This window comes from Rhizophagus irregularis, chromosome 25, assembly GCF_026210795.1.
Source record: "Rhizophagus irregularis chromosome 25, complete sequence".
Lineage (NCBI taxonomy): Eukaryota > Fungi > Glomeromycota > Glomeromycetes > Glomerales > Glomeraceae > Rhizophagus > Rhizophagus irregularis.
This window is the reverse complement of record NC_089453.1, coordinates 516,814-533,916: the sequence shown is the minus strand read 5'-3', so window position 1 is coordinate 533,916 and position 17,103 is coordinate 516,814. Positions and strand designations below refer to the sequence as shown.

Below are 17,103 nucleotides of genomic sequence, written 5' to 3'. Positions count from 1 at the left end.
CGAATCAAAAAAACGACGCACATGTGCAACCGGGCAAAAAAAAATGAATCTCTACGCAGTTCGCTCAAGAACTTCGCAATGTCTAGCAGGTTCACAACAAATTAGAACATTTTTTAATACTTTAGAACGTAAAGGAAAAAACGCTAACATTGATACTTCTGATACAAAAAAACTCATTAATGACTGGAAAAAAAAAGTAACGAGAGATACCGAAAGTTTTACTGATACTATTACTGCTTCACCTCTTCAACTTTTTGCAATTACCCTGAGAAGAAATTATATAACGGATGATATCCCCGCAACGCAAATTCCTCCCGAAGGAACACGAGTTCCACCTAATTACCATTTAGCATATTTTCCTCCCAGAATTTATGAAAGAGATTTAGGAAAAGACGGCTCAGAAACTACACATGAGCCACCACTACAATCTTTAAGAAGAATGTGGGCAGGTGGAGAATTATCATTTAGTGCAACTAATCCATTATGTGTTGGCCAACATGCCACAATGAATACAAAATGTCGTGAAGTTGAAATTAAGTCAAGTCCTAGAGGGGAGAATATATTTGTATGGATAGATAGAAATATTACTAATGAATTCGGATGGAGTATGAGAGACACAAGATGTTTAGCATATATAAAAATTGAGGAAAAGAAACCGGAACAAAAAATTATTAAATGTAAAAAAAAGTTTCTTTTTTTAGGAAATTGCTCTATATAGATTCTTGTAAAAGCTAACACTACGTTCATTTACTAGTAAATAAGACACCGGATTTTGAACAAACTGTATTTCCAACTCCACTTTTATTATTTCGATTTTCAGCTTTGACTTTTAATAGTCACCGTATTCACTATGATCACCCTTATACAACTCAAGTTGAGAGATATCCTGGTAAATTTACTTGGCAGAAAGCTAATGTATCGAGAACAGTTCTGTAAACCTAGCTACTCACATTTATTTCTTTTATTCATTTCAGCATGTTTGGTCCACGGTCCCCTTACTCTTACGCTTCTTCTTGATTTAATGAGAGACAATCTTCCAAATAAAATATCGTACATTAAATCTTTTTCTTATCGAGCTGTTAGTCCATTATTTGTAGGTGAAGAATTTAAAATATGCGGAAAGAAAAGTGAGTCAGATAATCCGAGTGGTTCTTCCTATGAATTATGGGCAGAGAATAAACGTGGTGGGATTGCCATGAAAGGGAATGCAATCATTGAAAACATTTAATGGACATTTAAAAAAGTTATCATTTAATTTTATCACTATATGTAATTTCATTTATTAGCTTAATATCGCAAATATATTTTTTATCTATATGATGGGATTAATCTAACCAATTAGAGTGCTGTATATAATTCTGATGTAAATGTCATTGTTTTTTACCCATAGCTATAAAGTTCAATTATCCACTCAATTTGAAAATATTCTATATGAAACATTAGTTTCAAATCAGATAATTCAATAAATAATTATTGGTCATCCTTTTACGAAACAAACTTCAAATTGCGAAATTTAAATATGAAATTTCCTTTTTTATATCATTTTCTATATTTTATTTAATTCACCAATTAGATATTATCTGCAAATTATTATTTATTAATCTTTACTGCTTGACATAAACGATTTTTATTATTCCTATTGAAGATGTTGAAAGTCATATGATGGCATTAGCTAGAAGAAATACTTTACCGCCAATTACTTGGTTGATTCATATTCTGAAAAAGAGATTTTCAAATTATAAAAATTATAATGGATATGAGCGGCAATATCAGAGAATTCAATGACTTCTAGGAAATTGGAGTTGGGAATTACCTTACCTTAATATTCATCCTCCCTTTGTATTACATTTTCTTTTTTAAAAAAAGTATTTTTTTTTTATTTTTTGCTACACCCTATTCTTAGTTTCCCTTAGTCCAGAAAGAATAAATTTTTATTCTTATTATCACACTGACATAATCTAAATAAGAATTGATTATCTAAATTTAGAAATTAGTTTTAGCGATAGAAAAACATTATAGCTTCCAAACAAACCTTTTCATGTTTTCCATTAATTTAATATGTTTTATTCTTACATTTTAATAAGTGACCCTTCAGAATAACCATTTAGTTTAATAGTGTCATGTGGTAAAAGAAATAATGAAACGCTTCGCCTTTCCGATCCAAAGCATAATAAAGTTAGTTGTAAACTTGTTAACGTTATTAATAATAATTTTGCTACGAATGTAATGCTTACCTAATGTTTCTACTTCTACTTTCCAACAAGGTCTTTCTAAATATCGACGACGAAAGTGTGGTTGTCCAAATGTAACATATATAAACTAAAATCAGAGAAATTATTTATTTATTATGGTGTGTATTCTTAACATGCAAGAGGTATGATTCGGTACCTTCCCGCCGACTTTTAATATTCTTATATAAGGATAGGAATTTCAGTCCATCAATATAATCATGAAATTGTTACAAACAAATCAAAGTACCTGGTTACTTCGTCGACTTCTTTTCTTACAACCTCAATAACTTCGGGGTTCGGGTCCCAAACATCGCCTTCGTCACACATTAATGCATCCATCGTTCCTATGATATTGATATGCACACAAGAAAATTAATTATTTTTTATTCTTTAAATTTGCGAAACCTATGAACACACACCTTTATCAATCACAATATCAAATGTCCTATCGAGGAAATTGAGATCACGAATGTCCATTTCAATCCCTATTTCAAACAATTTATGAATAAGTAATCTTATAATAATTTCGCATAAAAAAATATTTTTTTCATTAGAGGCTTACATGTCATTCCAGTTCTGTCCTTACATCGAAGTCGCATGTTTTCTATTACGGTTTCTGAAAAATCAATGTTTGTGATATTATGATATCCATCATCATACATATCTTCCGACAATGCTATTTAGAAAAAACATTAATAAAGATAATTAAATTAAATACAATGAAGAGTAATTCCATCAAATTTCTTATCATCATACCGGAGTTACCACATCCCAACACGAGTATTGATACATTTTTATTAGGTAAATGCACATCAAATAACGGCTTTAATTCTTTATAGCTTTTAAACCAATCAAAAGAAATCTCGGGTGGTTCTCTTGAAAACGACAAATTGAAATTAAAATCAATTATTTATCCGAGATTAAGTTCGAACAACATTTATAAATTTAAACAAATTTATAAAAATTTAAAAAGATACTTTGAGTAGCGCTTTTCCCAATATTCTTTAGTTCGATATTCAGTCACATCGTCCGGAAGTATTTTTACTATTGGAGTTAGTGGAAATAAATTAATTTGACTTACATTACTCACAACAAATAAAAACAAATTAATAAAAAAAATCTTAACAATTTGTCGACATCGTTTATTTATTAATTAAAATTCCGAAACCTTTTTTTTGATAATCAGTTCATCATGTGATATAAATACATACCAATGTGTTCAGTCACTTCAGTGTAACAATGTAGACACAATGTAGACACTAACGCTAACGCTACCGAAGATAATAGTCAAATACAACTTCCTAATGTCCAGCTTTTCTCAAACATCGGCTACATTTCAGGAGGAATTCTCAAACGAAATAACCACACCAGTTAAAGGTTATTTGGTCGAATATGAGGGTTTAATAGATCAATTTTTTAATGCGATTGCATCATATTCGGAAGGAATAAAACAAATAAATCAAACACCGATAGAAATAATGAAAAAGATTGTAGCTTTAGATAAAAAATTACAGAAAGGACTTGATTTAAGTAAGAAATCATTTAAAAGAATAATTCATTTTTTAATTAATGTTCGTTAAATTTATATCACACAATTATTAGTCGAAGAACATCAAAAAGTTCATCGTAAACTTTTACAAATGGAAAATGAAATTGACATAGAAAATCAAGCATTGATGGATTTTGCGTTGGCACTGAAAACGGGAAAAGAACAACTCGATATATGTTTAGAGGAAGCACGCATAACAAAGCAAGCCATTCGAACGGCAGAAGAATGTAAAACTATAATAATTAATACAATATTTTGATTCTTCTGTTCAGATGTTTTGTTCTTAACTTTCTTAATTAATAGCTCGAGTGAGTGCCGAAGAAATATTGGATTATGCTAATAGACTAAGCCAATATACATCAGCTCCACCCCATTACAATCCTGCAATACCTTCTTCGATGATAGCCTATCCACCTTACCCTGATGAACCACGTATGCGAATGGGATTATTATTTCGGCAGCACGCAGACGAAAGTTTTGAAGATGGTAATGTGCAGAAAATTAGTATATATATCTGAAAATTATAATGTACTTACTTCTTTGAATCTAATAGAAGATCAATCTCTCGAGGAAGAGGACGAAGAAGATGATGAAGATGAAGAACCTGATCGTGTAATGATAGATGAAACACACGCAAGATCAAATTCTTTTGGCCCCGTGGAAATTGTGCAGCAAACCAATCAAACAGATGCTCTCAATTTGGATTTGAATCCTGATCTGGAATATTAAAAAACTCGATTCTTAAAATTAATTCTCATTATTACGAGATGAATTAATCGACCGCAGTGAATTCATGAGTTGATCCTTCGTAAATGATTGATAATTTAACGTATTTTCTAAAATAAATTTCCTAATTTGGAAATTAAACGACAAGTAGCAATATTGTAATTTATTGTTCACGTTACACACATATTCATTGCATTAGCTGCATTAAGATAATATGAAGTAGGAAGCAGTGGAGCAAATGTATCGTTCTTGACCTGTGCGACGGGTCTGACTGGACCGCATAATATATTTTACAATAGGGGGGGTGGGTTCAAGGTTATGCCATCAGGAAGCAGTGGAAGTAGATAAGTCGCGACGAAATTTCAATGTTTTGATCCAAAATAAACATTTTTTATCACGTAAATATTCCACGCGACCATAAGTTCTCAAACTCATCTATTTTTAGGAAAACCAGTTTTTGTACGTGACGTACATGACGTAAGCAAAAGCTAACAAAGAACTAACTAAATATATTGAAATAAATAAACTATGTAAACTAAAGAATTGATACCGTGACACGCGTTTGTCATTATTTATCAATAGTGGCTTGTAGGATCAAAGGTTACACGAATCACTCATCACAAAACACGACACGGTTATATAAAGAGCTACATCTCAAAGTTCGTTTTCGACTTTCAAAAAAACTCTTCCCCCTAACTACTAAGAAATACTAACGCCAACAAATTCATATATTGTCAAGACTCTTTGACACTTTTTTTAAACCTCTTATACTTAAAACGAAACCTTCCATTTTTATTTCAATAAAGAAAGATGTCTACTGTGGAAAGAGGAGACTCCGCTGGAAGAAGCTCTCGTGGACGAAACGCTGAAAATACTGCTCCGCCCGCTCCAGAAGAAGGAGGAAAAACAAAAACAAAGCAGCGTAAAGGAGCAAAAGCCATAACAACACCTCAAAAGGTCACAAAAAGCGTTAAGGCAGGACTTACGTTCCCCGTTGGCCGTATGAGCCGTCTTCTCAAGAAAGGTAGATATGCTGACCGTATCGGTGCTGGTGCTCCTGTATATTTAGCTGCAGTCCTAGAATATTTAACTGCCGAAGTACTTGAACTTGCTGGAAATGCTGCAAGAGATAACAAGAAACAAAGAATTATCCCCAGGCATCTTCAATTGGCTATACGAAATGACGAAGAACTTAATATCTTGTTGAGACATGTCCATATTGCGGAGGGTGGCGTTCTTCCAAATATTCACGTCGAACTACTTCCCAAGAAGAAAGGTGAAAAGAAGACTGTCGTAGTTGGCAGTGGACCTGTAAACCCATCTCCAAAGAAACCTAAAGCCGGTGGAAAATCCCCTGCTGTTCAAAAAACGGCATAATTATTTTTTTTCTTTTAATTTACTATATTACATTTTTACGCTAAAGGATTTTAGGGGGGATGTAGTACTTCTGTTAACGTTTATTTAAAAAAAAAAAAAATAAAGAGAGACAGGAACATTATAGTTTGTAATTTTTTTCTCTAGTGATCGGTCGGAAGTTTATTTCTGCACACAAAATGTATCAAAGACGTTGGAAAGAACATAAATTTTTTATTTCCCTTTAATCCCCCAACATAATAATATTAAACCATTGTGATGTAGTAATTAATAAATTTTAATTATAATAAACCTTTCTTGAGAAGTTTTTCAATTGTTTACTTTTTTTTTCGAATGCGTCATAAAATATTACCATTTGCACAATTGTTTGTTCGTTAAAAATTAATCGGCTTAATCACCCCATAAAGGGAAGATTGTCTTTGAATTTCTATATTTTCTTAAAGATCATTATCATTCATCATATAATTACTAATTGGAAATGTTAATGAAAATTAATGAAAGAAAATCATTAATATAAAATGTATATTTAATCGACAAGGTCAATTTCATTTAATCAGCGAAAGATTCATTACTTGATATTTAAAAACCAACTAAAAAAAATGAGACGAAAGATTTAATGTCATAGAAGTCTCACGTGATATCTATTAGCTAGCTCTTAACGAATTATTATTAGCGATTAAAAAGCCACATTATCAGCTACAAGTTTAATTTTAGTCACACCTACTTGTGGGTGCTTCCGTTACGCGTAAAGGTCGGGATTAACATTGCATATTTTAATATGTCCGTGCGAACCCAAACCCGAATGGTTGGCAATTACGATTAGTTCCACGTGCGTATTTAAGAAATGCACAATTTTATTGAATCCATTTTTCTAGGAATTTGTCTAAAATGAAAACTCGTGCAAAAACAGCAAATTTAATTAAAGAATTTTTTTCTTCTTCCCATTATGCAGTTGTAGGTGCTTCTAATGATCCAACAAAATATGGCAATAAAGTTTTAAAATGGTATTCCTAAATATATTTAATTTTTTTTTATACATTTATGCAAAAAAAAAAATAATTCAAAATAACATTAACATTTTAGGTATATCTCTAATAATCGTCTCGTCACTCCAATTAATCCGGTATGAATTTTATTTAAATGCAAACTTTTTATGGCTTTCTAATTATTAAGGTTTATTTACTAGAATGAAAGATTAATTGAAGGTTTAGAATGTGTTCCAAATCTTTCTTCATTAATCTCAAACCTTAATCATACTGATGTCTCGGTCTCAGTTATTACTCCTCCGAAAATTACTAAAACTATTCTTGAGGAAGCTAAAAAGGTAGAATGCGACTATCATTTATTATTTCTTTTTTTCCTAGATAATGATATTTTTGTTTCTTTTCAGCTTGGAATTAAAAAAGTTTGGTTACAACCAGGAGCTGAGGATATTGAATGTCAAGATTATGCCAATCAAGCGGGAATTGATTTGCTTAGTGGTGGTCCTTGTGTTTTAGTTGATGGTCCAAGATTATAATTAGGAAAATTTCAATTGTAAAAAATGTAAACTTTATTTATAACATCTGTAAATCCTACAATATAAGCTAACATTTTATTTGCTTATAAATCAGTAAAGCAAGGAAACCCGAGAACTTTTTCTCGGCTCACTGTCAATCCCATATTTGTTTTTACATCTCTTAATACTGTTGATAAATCTCCCCAAAATATAACTCCTCCTGCAAGACCTTCCCATAAACTCCAAGGCCTATCTGGAACTTTGACACGTTTTTTTTCAGTTTCTTTTTCCCATTGACTTGCATAAAATCCAAATGCGAGTGCTCTACTTAATTGCTCCTCATTTTTAGTAACGAGATAAAGGAGGAGGAATGAATAGGCATTTCCGAGAGAATTATGACAAAGACCCGTAAGACCCTTTTTCAAAATGCCACGTTCCCATATCAAATCAGAAGATTTTATAGCTGCAGATAATAAAGTCGAAGAAATTGCATGTGTTGGATATAATTCATATATCTTTAAAAATGCTGGAACGATTCCCGGAGCACCATGGCATACTCTTTGAAATACTGCTCGTTAGTTCAGATTAATAATTAACCATAGTTCTAACGATTATAATCATAGCGTACTTACTGAACCAAATGATCACCACGATTTGACAAGCTTGAAGGATAATTCCCATTCTCAAATGCGTTTTTAGCTAGCCATTCCATTGTTTGAAACAAGTCATTCAAATATGGTTCGGCAAGATTTTTAAATTGTAACAAGATAGCAACGATACCAGCTTTTTTTTCCTCGTTAGTATGAAAGATGATCAAATATTAAATAAAACACGTGTTAATTAACACTTACCAACACCATGCACAGCACCGAGGTATTCCTTTCCTTTCCAACTCCACATTAATGGAGGTTTCTCAACACTATTAGAATCTGCTCCACCTTTTTGACCTTCTACGATGATCAATTCAAAAATTTCTTTGATTTTGTCATCTGTTAATTTTTGCATGATCTCTTCATTATCGAAGCAATGGTTTTGTATAAATTTTAACGCGTAAATATAACCCGCACGTCCATACAACAATTCATTAGAATCCTCTTTTATTGCTAAATGATGATACTTATCAAGAATTAAATTCATATAATTTAAGGCTTCATCGGAATTTTTTTCTATTGTATGATAAACCACTACAGCTAAAGCCAGGGGTCCAACATGACTTATTAAAAACCCAACATGCTTTGTCGTAGTTTTCTTTGCCGCAGATAATGCAGCTGAAAGATATGTAGTGCACAACAGACCAACTTTATCACCAGCAATAGTCAAATTGGGATTAAGTTGGTGTAAGTGAAAGTACGTGAAAGCTATACCAGCGTACCCTAAAATTTAAAAGAGTTATTATAAAAACTTAACCGGAATAATACTTCTTGAATAATAAATGTTTACCATCATATACATTATAGTCCCGAGAATAATGTGATATTGGATAATTGAAAAGAATCTTTTCAGTATTAAATTTTACAAAATGATCAAGTTTTTCGGGATTAGCATCGTTAATACTCGGAATGTCTAATGAGTTTTTTAGATAACGTTCAGTCATTGTTGTCAAAAGAAAAATGAATAAACATAAACATCTAGTAATATAATCCTCACATTGCACAACTTGTAAGGTACTCACTATTTAAATATTTTTAAGCCGTGTTAAAATTTAAGTATTATAATAATTCCGTTATGAAACTAAATGAACTGATTAAAAAAAAGTTATCCACTATTGGCTTACATGATGAGGTATTTGTTAACTATGATACTTGCCAACAAGGTGAAAATTCAATTTATTCACTGTTAATTTGTTTAGACGTTTGACGAGTACATTGTAGGAATTATCACTGATGATTCACTAGAAGAATCGGAAAAGAGAGAAGCCATTTCCGAATTTATATTGGGTGCAACAGTGAGAATATTTATTAGAAGCTTGAATAGTTGTTAAATGATTATTATTTATTTATTTTCAATTTTCATTAAGGACACACCATCAAAATCAATAATAGATGATATATTCGAAGCATGGGCCGAATTTAAAGTGGAGGAACAAGAAATTAAAGAAAAACGAGAAGAAAAAGAGGCAAAGGGTATTATAAAATTTCTTTTTCGTATTTTATGTCTAAATTTTTATAAGTCTTACAATATATTATTATTTACAAGAGTGTGACGCTATACAACAAAAATCGGATGCTTTAATATCTACCGAATCTCCTACGATGTTGCCTCGTAATACAAAAAAACGGCTTACAAAAGAAGAGCGCAAAAGACGCGAAAAGTTGCTTGAAAGATATAGTTACGATTTAGATGAGGTTATAGAAAATGAAAATGGAGAAGCAGAAATCCAATATAAAGACAGAAATGAAACTAAGGAAATTAATGAAGGTAATAAATCTTATTTTTTTAATATTTAAATGGTTGTTTTATATCAATTAATAATTCTATTTATATTACATAAAAGTTTTGTTAAAAACCAATCGCAATGCAGAACAAGTAAAACAAAGAGAACAATTGCAAAGAGAGCAAATGAAAAAGCAACATGAGGAAGAAAAAGAAAAGAATCGTAAACTTTTGGAAAAACAACAGCGAGATAAGGAAAAAGCAAAACGGAAGACGATGAAAAGAGAAAAAAGAAGTTGGTAGAAATGTGTGGATTATTTGTTATTCTATATCAAGAATAATCATCCCATTCTTATAATTTCAATAAATATATTGATATAATACTTTTTTTCTAGTCACCATAATATTTACCTGATATAATGGATATTACACCGAATTGCAAATCGTTCAGTTTAGGTTCTTCCTTCTTTGATAATGATATGTCGTACTTTTGATTTTCAGATTTGACCGCGATAAATTTATCTTTTCCAAGAGGCTTCCAAATTATGGAATTGTACATTAATTCTGAAAAACTATGATACTCAGTTGATTTAATATCAACAATCTCTTTATACAATTCCTTGTATAATAATTCCAGACAGCACGGATATAAAATGGTCCGATTTGGGACTAAATTTCGCGTTTTCCACAAAATTTGCTCAGCCTTTTGCTTTTGCATTTTCAATCGCTTTTCATTTTTAACTTTGCCAATGTCCCGACCAAATCCGATATCATATAAGCCTTTATCATGTCCATTAGATTTCGTTTTCTTTGTAGATAGAAACGCGTCAAAAGATTCATCTTTAATTATGGTTGAATTAGTTAAAGAAATCCATTCCGAGTTGTTATTTGGACAAGTTACAATTTTAAAACTTTGGGGCCAAGTTTCAAGTATGAATTCAGATAATGTTGTATCAGAAGACCTCGCGAAATTGTCCCAGTCAAATTCACTACAATAGGTCTTATAATATAAATCCAATATTTGGTCGATGTTTATGAAGGGGACCTTTTCGTGAACTAAAACTGTCATATTTATTATTAAAATGAAATGCAAGTAATACTTACTAAATTTATATAATATTATTTATTGCTCACATAAATTTCTGATCCATTTTTCGATTTTTTCAAGTTCTTCATAATCTTCTTGCGAATAGAAATCATCGTCGGATAACAAATCCACTTGTTGTTCTCTCCCCTTACCAATACAATATCGACTTAGGTCTGCTTCAATTCTCACCATTGGGAGTATACACGTTCAAAAAAGTCAATCGAAAACTTATGGTGCTACTTCCCTAATTCCCTTATATGTTCATAACCATTAATTAATCCACGTGTTAACATTGATCAATTGTTATCTATATATGCAATAATGATATCATTTACCATTCAATCAATCATTCGTGAAAAAGACAATCGGCGACCAAATTTCCCCGAATTTCCCGAATTTTGGAGTTATAAATTGATTTGATTACGAACTTTTTTTTTTTGATTTTTTTAAAAAAATTTCATTACTCAATATTACTTATTCTCTCAACCTAGAGATCGAATTTGAATACGGTAAAATATTGCAAACTCGGCCGATCGCCGTTTAAACATTTAAGTGATTGCTTGCAAGTATGCAGTCAGTATACAAATTAGTCTCTACTGTAAACCAATTTTACAGAGAAATTAATCCGTCAACACTTTCTGGTGCAATTGATGTAATCGTTGTTAAAAAACCTAATGGTGAATTAGCATGTTCACCTTTTCACGTTCGATTCGGGAAATTAATGGTTCTAAGACCTCAAGAAAAAAAGGTATATAATGGTAATAATACTATTAATTTAGTATATAACTAATTTACTTGTTTATATAGGTCGAAATTGTCGTCAATGGTAAAGTCGTTGATTTCCCAATGAAAATTGGGGAAGCTGGTGAAGCTTTTTTCGTGTTCGAAACTGAAAATCACGTCCCAGAAGAACTGCGAACCTCTCCATTAGCAGGTCCCAGTCAGCCTTTACCAACTGAAGAGGTAATATTTGTTGTGATTTAGTAAATCTAATTAAACAGCTAATCAATTTTTTGGACATAATAGGAACCCGATTTCTTAGATTTAAATACAGATAGCTCTAAAGAAAGTGGTAATTATCCGTTTAATATGATTCTCTTTTGGCAAATATGTTATCAATATTTTAATTAATTATGTCTAATTTTCAGTTTCTAAAAATAAGGTTGAGCAAAATAATGCAATTGGCTCAGGTATGTGAATTGTTTTATAATCAGGTTTAATAATTTTGCTATGATTAACATTTTAGATTTTGGAACAGAAGATGATTATGAGGGAGACGCTGAACCAAAAGTGTTTGTTGCTGAGCCTGAGCATATGAGTAGGATGAAAGTTGATACACCTTCGGAAATTATAACTCCAGCTAGTCCAACGTCTGAAGAAGGCACTATAACGGATGAGGTTACAACTCCGACTACAATACCAGATGAATATGATGATGAATCAAATAAGGCAATTTTGAATGCTGATATTATTCATGAGGTGAATGAAAGACTTGCAGTTAACAATCAGGATATAAAATTGGAATCAAACACGTCAAATCTAGTATTTTCGATTAATGATGATGAACGAGATTCATTGGCAAAGCTACATCTTGAAACCGGTAATTTTCCGATTCTTTGTTAAAATTCATTTACTCAACTATTCTAATACTAGTTTATACTTTTGATACTTCTAATAGAAATAGTATTAAAAGATGGTGAAGATGCAAACCAGCCGAATAGAGAAAATAATAATAAGCTTAATTTAAACGATATTGTTTCTGTATCAGATTTGAAAAAGGATGAATCTGATCTAGGTAAGAAATATTATTCGAAAATAATATACATATCTTTTTTTTTTATCATCATCGATTGTAACAACAATAAAATAGGACTATAATAATAATACAGTTAATTCGTGCAGAAGTTCAATTTAATGATGTGATGGCAACGCAAAAAAAAAACGGAGAATTAGAAACCGAAATATCGAGGCAGAATCGAGAGAGAGCTTTATCGATGCCACCTGTTCATCCAAATTGTTCGTGCGTTATTTTTTTGTTAAATTTGATTTGACATTGTAACAATGTCTTAAAATTTTCAGTTAATTAATGTATTTGTGTATTATTTTAATATAATATAATACAGGGGAAAAATCTGAAGGACCATTTTCCGATACAGAATTGGAGGAAACACGAAAACCGGAAAAACCTTTGGAAAGGCGAACAAGTAGAACTAGTCCTTTGAGTGATACAGAATTGGAATATGATCCCAAAAAGCCTACGAAAGATTCGGGAGAATGGTCATGGAGATGGGGGGCATTGCCTGTAAGAAAATCTGAGAAAATTGAACACTGGCAAGATGGCGTTGACGATAAAGATTGGGGAAATGATAATACAGCCGAAAAAGAATCAGGCATAGAAATTGGAGGAAACTTTCATCATTTTGAAATATCATTATGCGGAAGCGAAGATTTTGGAAGAGACGAGGTAATTATAATGATTTATTAATTCTTGGATTATTTTCTAATATTGAACTTGTATTTAATTTGTTTATTTAAATGTATTTATTAAAGGAAATTGACGCTGAAATGTTTCGCAAGAATCAAATTACATACGAATTTTTCTCTAAAAGTCCACGAATTTTGAATGATAAATCTTTAGTTGTTAAATATAACAGCAGGTATTGTTTACTTTATATGTTTTATAATAAAAATTTATTTATTAAATTTAAATTAAATTTTTTTTTGTCTTCGTCTTAATTAAGATATTATTCGTGGCAATCTGCTGCACCAATAATAGCTTCTTTACTTGTATTTCAAAAGCCTCTTCCAGATTCGACAGTGACTGATTTATATAATAATAAGTGTAGATCGTCTGATCAGCGCAGATATAGTTTAAGAGGATGGAGTCGATGGTGGAGTCGTTCATCAAGTCCACTTCCAATAGAAGCACCAGTAAAAGTTGACGACAAGCCAAAAAATGACGTCGAAAAGGTTAGTAAGCAAGTTAATAACGAAAACACTGGCTATGATCGATTCTGATTAATTTCATTATTTTATTTGTATAGGAAGAAGAAAAACCAACAAAGTTTTATGCAAAAACACTCCGTCTTACTTCTGAACAATTAGTAAGCTAAGCTAATGAATTTATAATTCTTTAGAAATAATATGTAGACGTGCGTACTAATTTCATTGGCTTATTGTTTATAGAAAAGTCTTAATTTAAAGAAAGGAGCAAACACAATATCTTTCTCCGTCGCATCCTATCAAAAAAAAGCCACATGTATTGCGAAGCTATTCTTCTGGGACTATGATACACAGATCGTAATTTCTGATATAGATGGAACTATTACAAAGTAATTAGAAATGTTTAATTCATGCTTAATTTCTTTTATACAATAAACTCACTTTTTATTGTTATTAGGTCAGATGCTCTTGGTCATGTGTTTACAATGATTGGCAGAGACTGGACACATTCAGGTGTTGCCAAATTATATACTGATATTACAAGGAATGGATATCAAATTTTATATTTGACAAGTAGAGCTATCGGACAGGTAATAGAAGTTAAATCACTTAAAAACTTATCTAAATAGAAAAAGATAATTGAGCATTTTTATTTTTTTAGGCTGATTATACAAGAGATTATTTAAAGAAAGTGGAACAAGACAAATATCAATTACCCGATGGGCCTGTTATTATGTCACCTGATCGTTTATTGACCGCTTTTCACAGGTATCATACAACCAAATCATTAATTCATGTACTTTCAATTTCAAACTTTTTGATTTTGATTTAATAAGAAATTTCTTTTGAATTTAGGGAGGTAATTATGCGCAAACCCGAAGTTTTCAAAATGGCATGCTTGCGAGACGTGCAAAAATTATTTGGAGATAGAAATCCATTTTTTGCAGGTTTTGGAAATAGAATAACGGTATAAATTATAAATTTTATAATCTCGTAATCTTTCTTGATTCATGAAATTAATTGAAATATATTTATATATTAGGATGCTTTATCCTATCGAAGCGTTAATGTACCACCATCAAGAATCTTCACAATTGATTCAAATGGTGAAGTAATATTGGAGTTATTGTCAGGATATAGATCATCGTTAGTATGATTAATTTGCTAAGTATGTATAAATTTAACCATGGCCACTAATGAAATTCTCTTAATAGATATGTAGATTTAAGTGATTTAGTGGATCAAATGTTTCCTCATATTGGTGGTCGTAAATGGGATACAGTTTATAATGATTGGAATTATTGGAAACCGCCTTTACCAGACATTGAAATACCTCTAGAAATATATGAGAATCAGTCAACAACACCATCGTCTCCAAGGAGTTCAGCTGTTACGATTGGATCTCCACGTTTAGGGATGATTCGAAATTTAACCGGTAGTATAACGGGCAGTAACAGCAATAATCCTACAATATCAGCACATGGTGTATTAGAATCACCGGGAAATCATTTATTAAATAAAACAAATGGAAACGATTCTGTAATAACTAATCAAAGGATTGTTTATGTTGGAGGTGATGTTGATATGCCAGGAAGAATGGATATATATTCAGATGAAAACGCAAGTATGGTGGGATACGACGATGAAATAGATGATGGAGATGATGAAGGCGAATACGAAAACGACGACGAGGATGATGACGAGGGTGAGGATGATGATGAAATTGATTATATACCGACTGATATTGATTTAAGCAGCATACCGTATTAGATTAATGTAAATTTGTAAATTATATTGTACTTATATTTCTTTTCAAATAGTAAAATTTAATTTTCTTTAATTTTATGTGATGATGATATATTAGCAATAAATAATTTCAAAATATACACCAAACAAGAATCTCATTGTTAAATAAATATAATAGATTATAAATTAATTAATTATCACCTAATTTGTTTTTTTTATTCATTTTACAAAATGTAAACCTTTATTCATTTTTTTTTTTCTTCGCGTTGTGCATAAATCATTGAAGTGAATGGTCTAAGAAAAGAAAGATAATGAAATTAGTTAAGAAGATAAATCTAAATATATCAATATGATCATAGACGCGTACCCCTCAAATCGAAGTGCAATTAAGTAAAGTATAAAAGCCCAACAAGTCAAAATAATTCCGGCAGGACTTGCATACCATAAAGCAGTAGATAGAAATACCATTGAAGAACCATAATACATCGGATTATCAAGAACATTAAAAGGAAAAGATGTAATACGATCATCCATTAAGATACCAAAGTAATCGCCTAATAATTTTATCAAAATAAAATTAGAGGGAAACCATACGAAGAACAAAAATAAAATTTCACGTACCTAAATAAGTTCCTGTTACACCCAACACATACATTGATGATAATACAAAAAAATTTCCGGTAAAAAATAATACTAAAGCTAATCCTTTCGAATAATCATTATCTAAAGAAGAAAGTTTTTGCTGTTTATCAATTGCATTTTTATATCTTCATTCATTCGGATTTCGAAAAAATTAATTTTTTTTTTTAACGTAGAAACGTAAATAAATGTATAAATACACAAACTTTTAAATTGATAGGTTAAAGACTTACAAGATATCTCTGAAAATTCCAAGGAAAAAAATTATTATAGCTAAACAATAACAACCAATATATGGATTTCCACCAACAAAACGGGTTAAAAATCTCGTTTTATGTTCTATATATATATTTTTTAAGAAGGAAATTAAAATAATAAATTCATATTCTATTATATTTATATAAATAAAAGTAAAGAATCTCTAACCTCTTCTCGCGACAAAATTCCAAAAAAGTGGATTAAAAGTTATAGAAGCGAAAGAAATCCAAAAGGATTTTTGAGAAAAATCAATATTATCTAAAAATTCCTGATACATTTTTAGTATCCAATGTATAAGAAAGAAATTGGGTAACGCATAAAAAAATCGAACAAAAATATATCGAGGAAATACATCGTGAATTTATTTATTTTATTTTTTTTTTAAAAAAAAAGGCGCGCCTGATCTTCGAACATGTGCAAAATATGTAATGTACAACTTGTATTACGTAAATTTCATGTATTTCATGTGGATTTCATAATTTATAATTATCTCAAATTGCCAGATGGTTATAACAATTATATGTCTTAACGTCTTATGTACGTAGAAATAACACAATTATCATATTGACGTTCGTTTGTCTTTACATAGATTAATTAAATCAATTAAATCAAAAAAAAAAAATGGATACAAAAGATCGTTGTAAATTTTATTCTTTCTCTAGAGTCAGATGGTGTAAAT

General features: G+C 30.7%; 10 protein-coding genes across 10 annotated transcripts; 6 read left to right on the top strand and 4 right to left on the bottom strand.

The window, feature by feature from the left end:
* Positions 1-17: 17 nt before the first annotated feature.
* OCT59_016598 (uncharacterized protein) lies at positions 18-1,429 on the top strand. The gene is made up of 3 exons (XM_025313076.2): positions 18-677; positions 755-889; positions 975-1,429. The coding sequence occupies exons 1-3, from the start codon at positions 44-46 to the stop codon at positions 1,226-1,228; spliced, it is 1,023 nt and encodes a 340-aa protein (XP_025188083.1). The 5' UTR covers positions 18-43; the 3' UTR covers positions 1,229-1,429.
* Positions 1,430-2,104: 675 nt separating this feature from the next.
* Positions 2,105-3,370, bottom strand: OCT59_016597 (uncharacterized protein; the record flags this gene model as incomplete). Its single annotated transcript, XM_066145802.1, has 9 exons — positions 2,105-2,151; positions 2,235-2,319; positions 2,389-2,410; positions 2,479-2,575; positions 2,651-2,716; positions 2,794-2,907; positions 2,988-3,106; positions 3,209-3,275; positions 3,358-3,370. 9 exons carry the CDS (start codon positions 3,368-3,370, stop codon positions 2,105-2,107), a joined length of 630 nt encoding a protein of 209 aa, XP_066003548.1.
* Positions 3,371-3,462: 92 nt separating this feature from the next.
* Positions 3,463-5,042, top strand: OCT59_016596 (uncharacterized protein). Its single transcript, XM_025313077.2, has 4 exons — positions 3,463-3,761; positions 3,834-4,007; positions 4,084-4,266; positions 4,334-5,042. The coding sequence occupies exons 1-4, from the start codon at positions 3,536-3,538 to the stop codon at positions 4,507-4,509; spliced, it is 759 nt and encodes a 252-aa protein (XP_025188085.1). The 5' UTR covers positions 3,463-3,535; the 3' UTR covers positions 4,510-5,042.
* A 71-nt stretch (positions 5,043-5,113) lies between these two features.
* On the top strand, positions 5,114-6,206 carry OCT59_016595 (histone H2A). The gene is made up of 2 exons (XM_066145801.1): positions 5,114-5,165; positions 5,246-6,206. Exon 2 carries the CDS (start codon positions 5,317-5,319, stop codon positions 5,881-5,883), a length of 567 nt encoding a protein of 188 aa, XP_066003547.1. The 5' UTR covers positions 5,114-5,165; positions 5,246-5,316; the 3' UTR covers positions 5,884-6,206.
* A 547-nt stretch (positions 6,207-6,753) lies between these two features.
* OCT59_016594 (uncharacterized protein) lies at positions 6,754-7,536 on the top strand. The gene is made up of 4 exons (XM_025324052.2): positions 6,754-6,884; positions 6,964-7,003; positions 7,067-7,204; positions 7,271-7,536. The coding sequence occupies exons 1-4, from the start codon at positions 6,769-6,771 to the stop codon at positions 7,397-7,399; spliced, it is 423 nt and encodes a 140-aa protein (XP_025188087.1). The 5' UTR covers positions 6,754-6,768; the 3' UTR covers positions 7,400-7,536.
* OCT59_016593 (uncharacterized protein) lies at positions 7,412-9,025 on the bottom strand. Its single transcript, XM_025324053.2, has 4 exons — positions 8,819-9,025; positions 8,230-8,751; positions 8,011-8,161; positions 7,412-7,936 (listed from the first exon to the last, which is right to left on the bottom strand). The coding sequence occupies exons 1-4, from the start codon at positions 8,970-8,972 to the stop codon at positions 7,483-7,485; spliced, it is 1,281 nt and encodes a 426-aa protein (XP_025188088.1). The 5' UTR covers positions 8,973-9,025; the 3' UTR covers positions 7,412-7,482.
* Positions 9,026-9,095: 70 nt separating this feature from the next.
* Positions 9,096-10,148, top strand: OCT59_016592 (uncharacterized protein). The gene is made up of 5 exons (XM_025324054.2): positions 9,096-9,160; positions 9,228-9,323; positions 9,396-9,501; positions 9,575-9,796; positions 9,873-10,148. Exons 1-5 carry the CDS (start codon positions 9,104-9,106, stop codon positions 10,052-10,054), a joined length of 663 nt encoding a protein of 220 aa, XP_025188089.1. The 5' UTR covers positions 9,096-9,103; the 3' UTR covers positions 10,055-10,148.
* Positions 9,789-11,052, bottom strand: OCT59_016591 (uncharacterized protein). Its single transcript, XM_025324055.2, has 2 exons — positions 10,886-11,052; positions 9,789-10,813 (listed from the first exon to the last, which is right to left on the bottom strand). The coding sequence occupies exons 1-2, from the start codon at positions 11,028-11,030 to the stop codon at positions 10,143-10,145; spliced, it is 816 nt and encodes a 271-aa protein (XP_025188090.1). The 5' UTR covers positions 11,031-11,052; the 3' UTR covers positions 9,789-10,142.
* Positions 11,053-11,406: 354 nt separating this feature from the next.
* OCT59_016590 (uncharacterized protein) lies at positions 11,407-15,892 on the top strand (the record flags this gene model as incomplete). Its single annotated transcript, XM_066145800.1, has 17 exons — positions 11,407-11,586; positions 11,646-11,801; positions 11,865-11,910; positions 11,987-12,028; positions 12,100-12,438; positions 12,517-12,633; positions 12,741-12,854; positions 12,962-13,302; positions 13,389-13,495; positions 13,580-13,808; positions 13,883-13,942; positions 14,025-14,170; positions 14,239-14,371; positions 14,443-14,549; positions 14,637-14,748; positions 14,824-14,927; positions 14,996-15,892. The coding sequence occupies 17 exons, from the start codon at positions 11,407-11,409 to the stop codon at positions 15,549-15,551; spliced, it is 2,889 nt and encodes a 962-aa protein (XP_066003546.1). The 3' UTR covers positions 15,552-15,892.
* Positions 15,595-16,782, bottom strand: OCT59_016589 (uncharacterized protein). Its single transcript, XM_025323231.2, has 5 exons — positions 16,593-16,782; positions 16,400-16,505; positions 16,149-16,294; positions 15,895-16,081; positions 15,595-15,821 (listed from the first exon to the last, which is right to left on the bottom strand). Exons 1-5 carry the CDS (start codon positions 16,699-16,701, stop codon positions 15,773-15,775), a joined length of 597 nt encoding a protein of 198 aa, XP_025188092.1. The 5' UTR covers positions 16,702-16,782; the 3' UTR covers positions 15,595-15,772.
* Between the last annotated feature and the right edge of the window lie 321 nt (positions 16,783-17,103).

What these genes read in the sequence shown, in the direction of transcription:
- OCT59_016591 (XM_025324055.2), bottom strand. Translation starts at nt 11,030, where the DNA reads ATGGTGAGAATTGAAGCAGACCTAAGTCGATATTGTATTGGTAAGGGG. An exon ending in AAAATGGATCAGAAATTTAT is followed by an intron (nt 10,814 to 10,885) that starts GTGAGCAATAAA and finishes TAAATATGACAG; the next exon opens with TTTTAGTTCACGAAAAGGTC.
- OCT59_016593 (XM_025324053.2), bottom strand. Translation starts at nt 8,972, where the DNA reads ATGACTGAACGTTATCTAAAAAACTCATTAGACATTCCGAGTATTAAC. An exon ending in GGACTATAATGTATATGATG is followed by an intron (nt 8,752 to 8,818) that starts GTAAACATTTAT and finishes TTTAAATTTTAG; the next exon opens with GGTACGCTGGTATAGCTTTC. An exon ending in CGGTGCTGTGCATGGTGTTG is followed by an intron (nt 8,162 to 8,229) that starts GTAAGTGTTAAT and finishes AGGAAAAAAAAG; the next exon opens with CTGGTATCGTTGCTATCTTG.
- OCT59_016592 (XM_025324054.2), top strand. Translation starts at nt 9,104, where the DNA reads ATGAAACTAAATGAACTGATTAAAAAAAAGTTATCCACTATTGGCTTA. An exon ending in AATTTATATTGGGTGCAACA is followed by an intron (nt 9,324 to 9,395) that starts GTGAGAATATTT and finishes ATTTTCATTAAG; the next exon opens with GACACACCATCAAAATCAAT. An exon ending in AACTAAGGAAATTAATGAAG is followed by an intron (nt 9,797 to 9,872) that starts GTAATAAATCTT and finishes ATTACATAAAAG; the next exon opens with TTTTGTTAAAAACCAATCGC.
- OCT59_016594 (XM_025324052.2), top strand. Translation starts at nt 6,769, where the DNA reads ATGAAAACTCGTGCAAAAACAGCAAATTTAATTAAAGAATTTTTTTCT. An exon ending in TCGTCACTCCAATTAATCCG is followed by an intron (nt 7,004 to 7,066) that starts GTATGAATTTTA and finishes TTTATTTACTAG; the next exon opens with AATGAAAGATTAATTGAAGG. An exon ending in TTCTTGAGGAAGCTAAAAAG is followed by an intron (nt 7,205 to 7,270) that starts GTAGAATGCGAC and finishes GTTTCTTTTCAG; the next exon opens with CTTGGAATTAAAAAAGTTTG.
- OCT59_016589 (XM_025323231.2), bottom strand. Translation starts at nt 16,701, where the DNA reads ATGTATCAGGAATTTTTAGATAATATTGATTTTTCTCAAAAATCCTTT. An exon ending in GGAATTTTCAGAGATATCTT is followed by an intron (nt 16,295 to 16,399) that starts GTAAGTCTTTAA and finishes GAATGAATGAAG; the next exon opens with ATATAAAAATGCAATTGATA. An exon ending in TGTAACAGGAACTTATTTAG is followed by an intron (nt 16,082 to 16,148) that starts GTACGTGAAATT and finishes TAAAATTATTAG; the next exon opens with GCGATTACTTTGGTATCTTA.
- OCT59_016595 (XM_066145801.1), top strand. Translation starts at nt 5,317, where the DNA reads ATGTCTACTGTGGAAAGAGGAGACTCCGCTGGAAGAAGCTCTCGTGGA.
- OCT59_016598 (XM_025313076.2), top strand. Translation starts at nt 44, where the DNA reads ATGAATCTCTACGCAGTTCGCTCAAGAACTTCGCAATGTCTAGCAGGT. An exon ending in GGAACAAAAAATTATTAAAT is followed by an intron (nt 678 to 754) that starts GTAAAAAAAAGT and finishes TTCATTTACTAG; the next exon opens with TAAATAAGACACCGGATTTT. An exon ending in TCAAGTTGAGAGATATCCTG is followed by an intron (nt 890 to 974) that starts GTAAATTTACTT and finishes TATTCATTTCAG; the next exon opens with CATGTTTGGTCCACGGTCCC.
- OCT59_016596 (XM_025313077.2), top strand. Translation starts at nt 3,536, where the DNA reads ATGTCCAGCTTTTCTCAAACATCGGCTACATTTCAGGAGGAATTCTCA. An exon ending in ACAGAAAGGACTTGATTTAA is followed by an intron (nt 3,762 to 3,833) that starts GTAAGAAATCAT and finishes CACAATTATTAG; the next exon opens with TCGAAGAACATCAAAAAGTT. An exon ending in CATTCGAACGGCAGAAGAAT is followed by an intron (nt 4,008 to 4,083) that starts GTAAAACTATAA and finishes CTTAATTAATAG; the next exon opens with CTCGAGTGAGTGCCGAAGAA.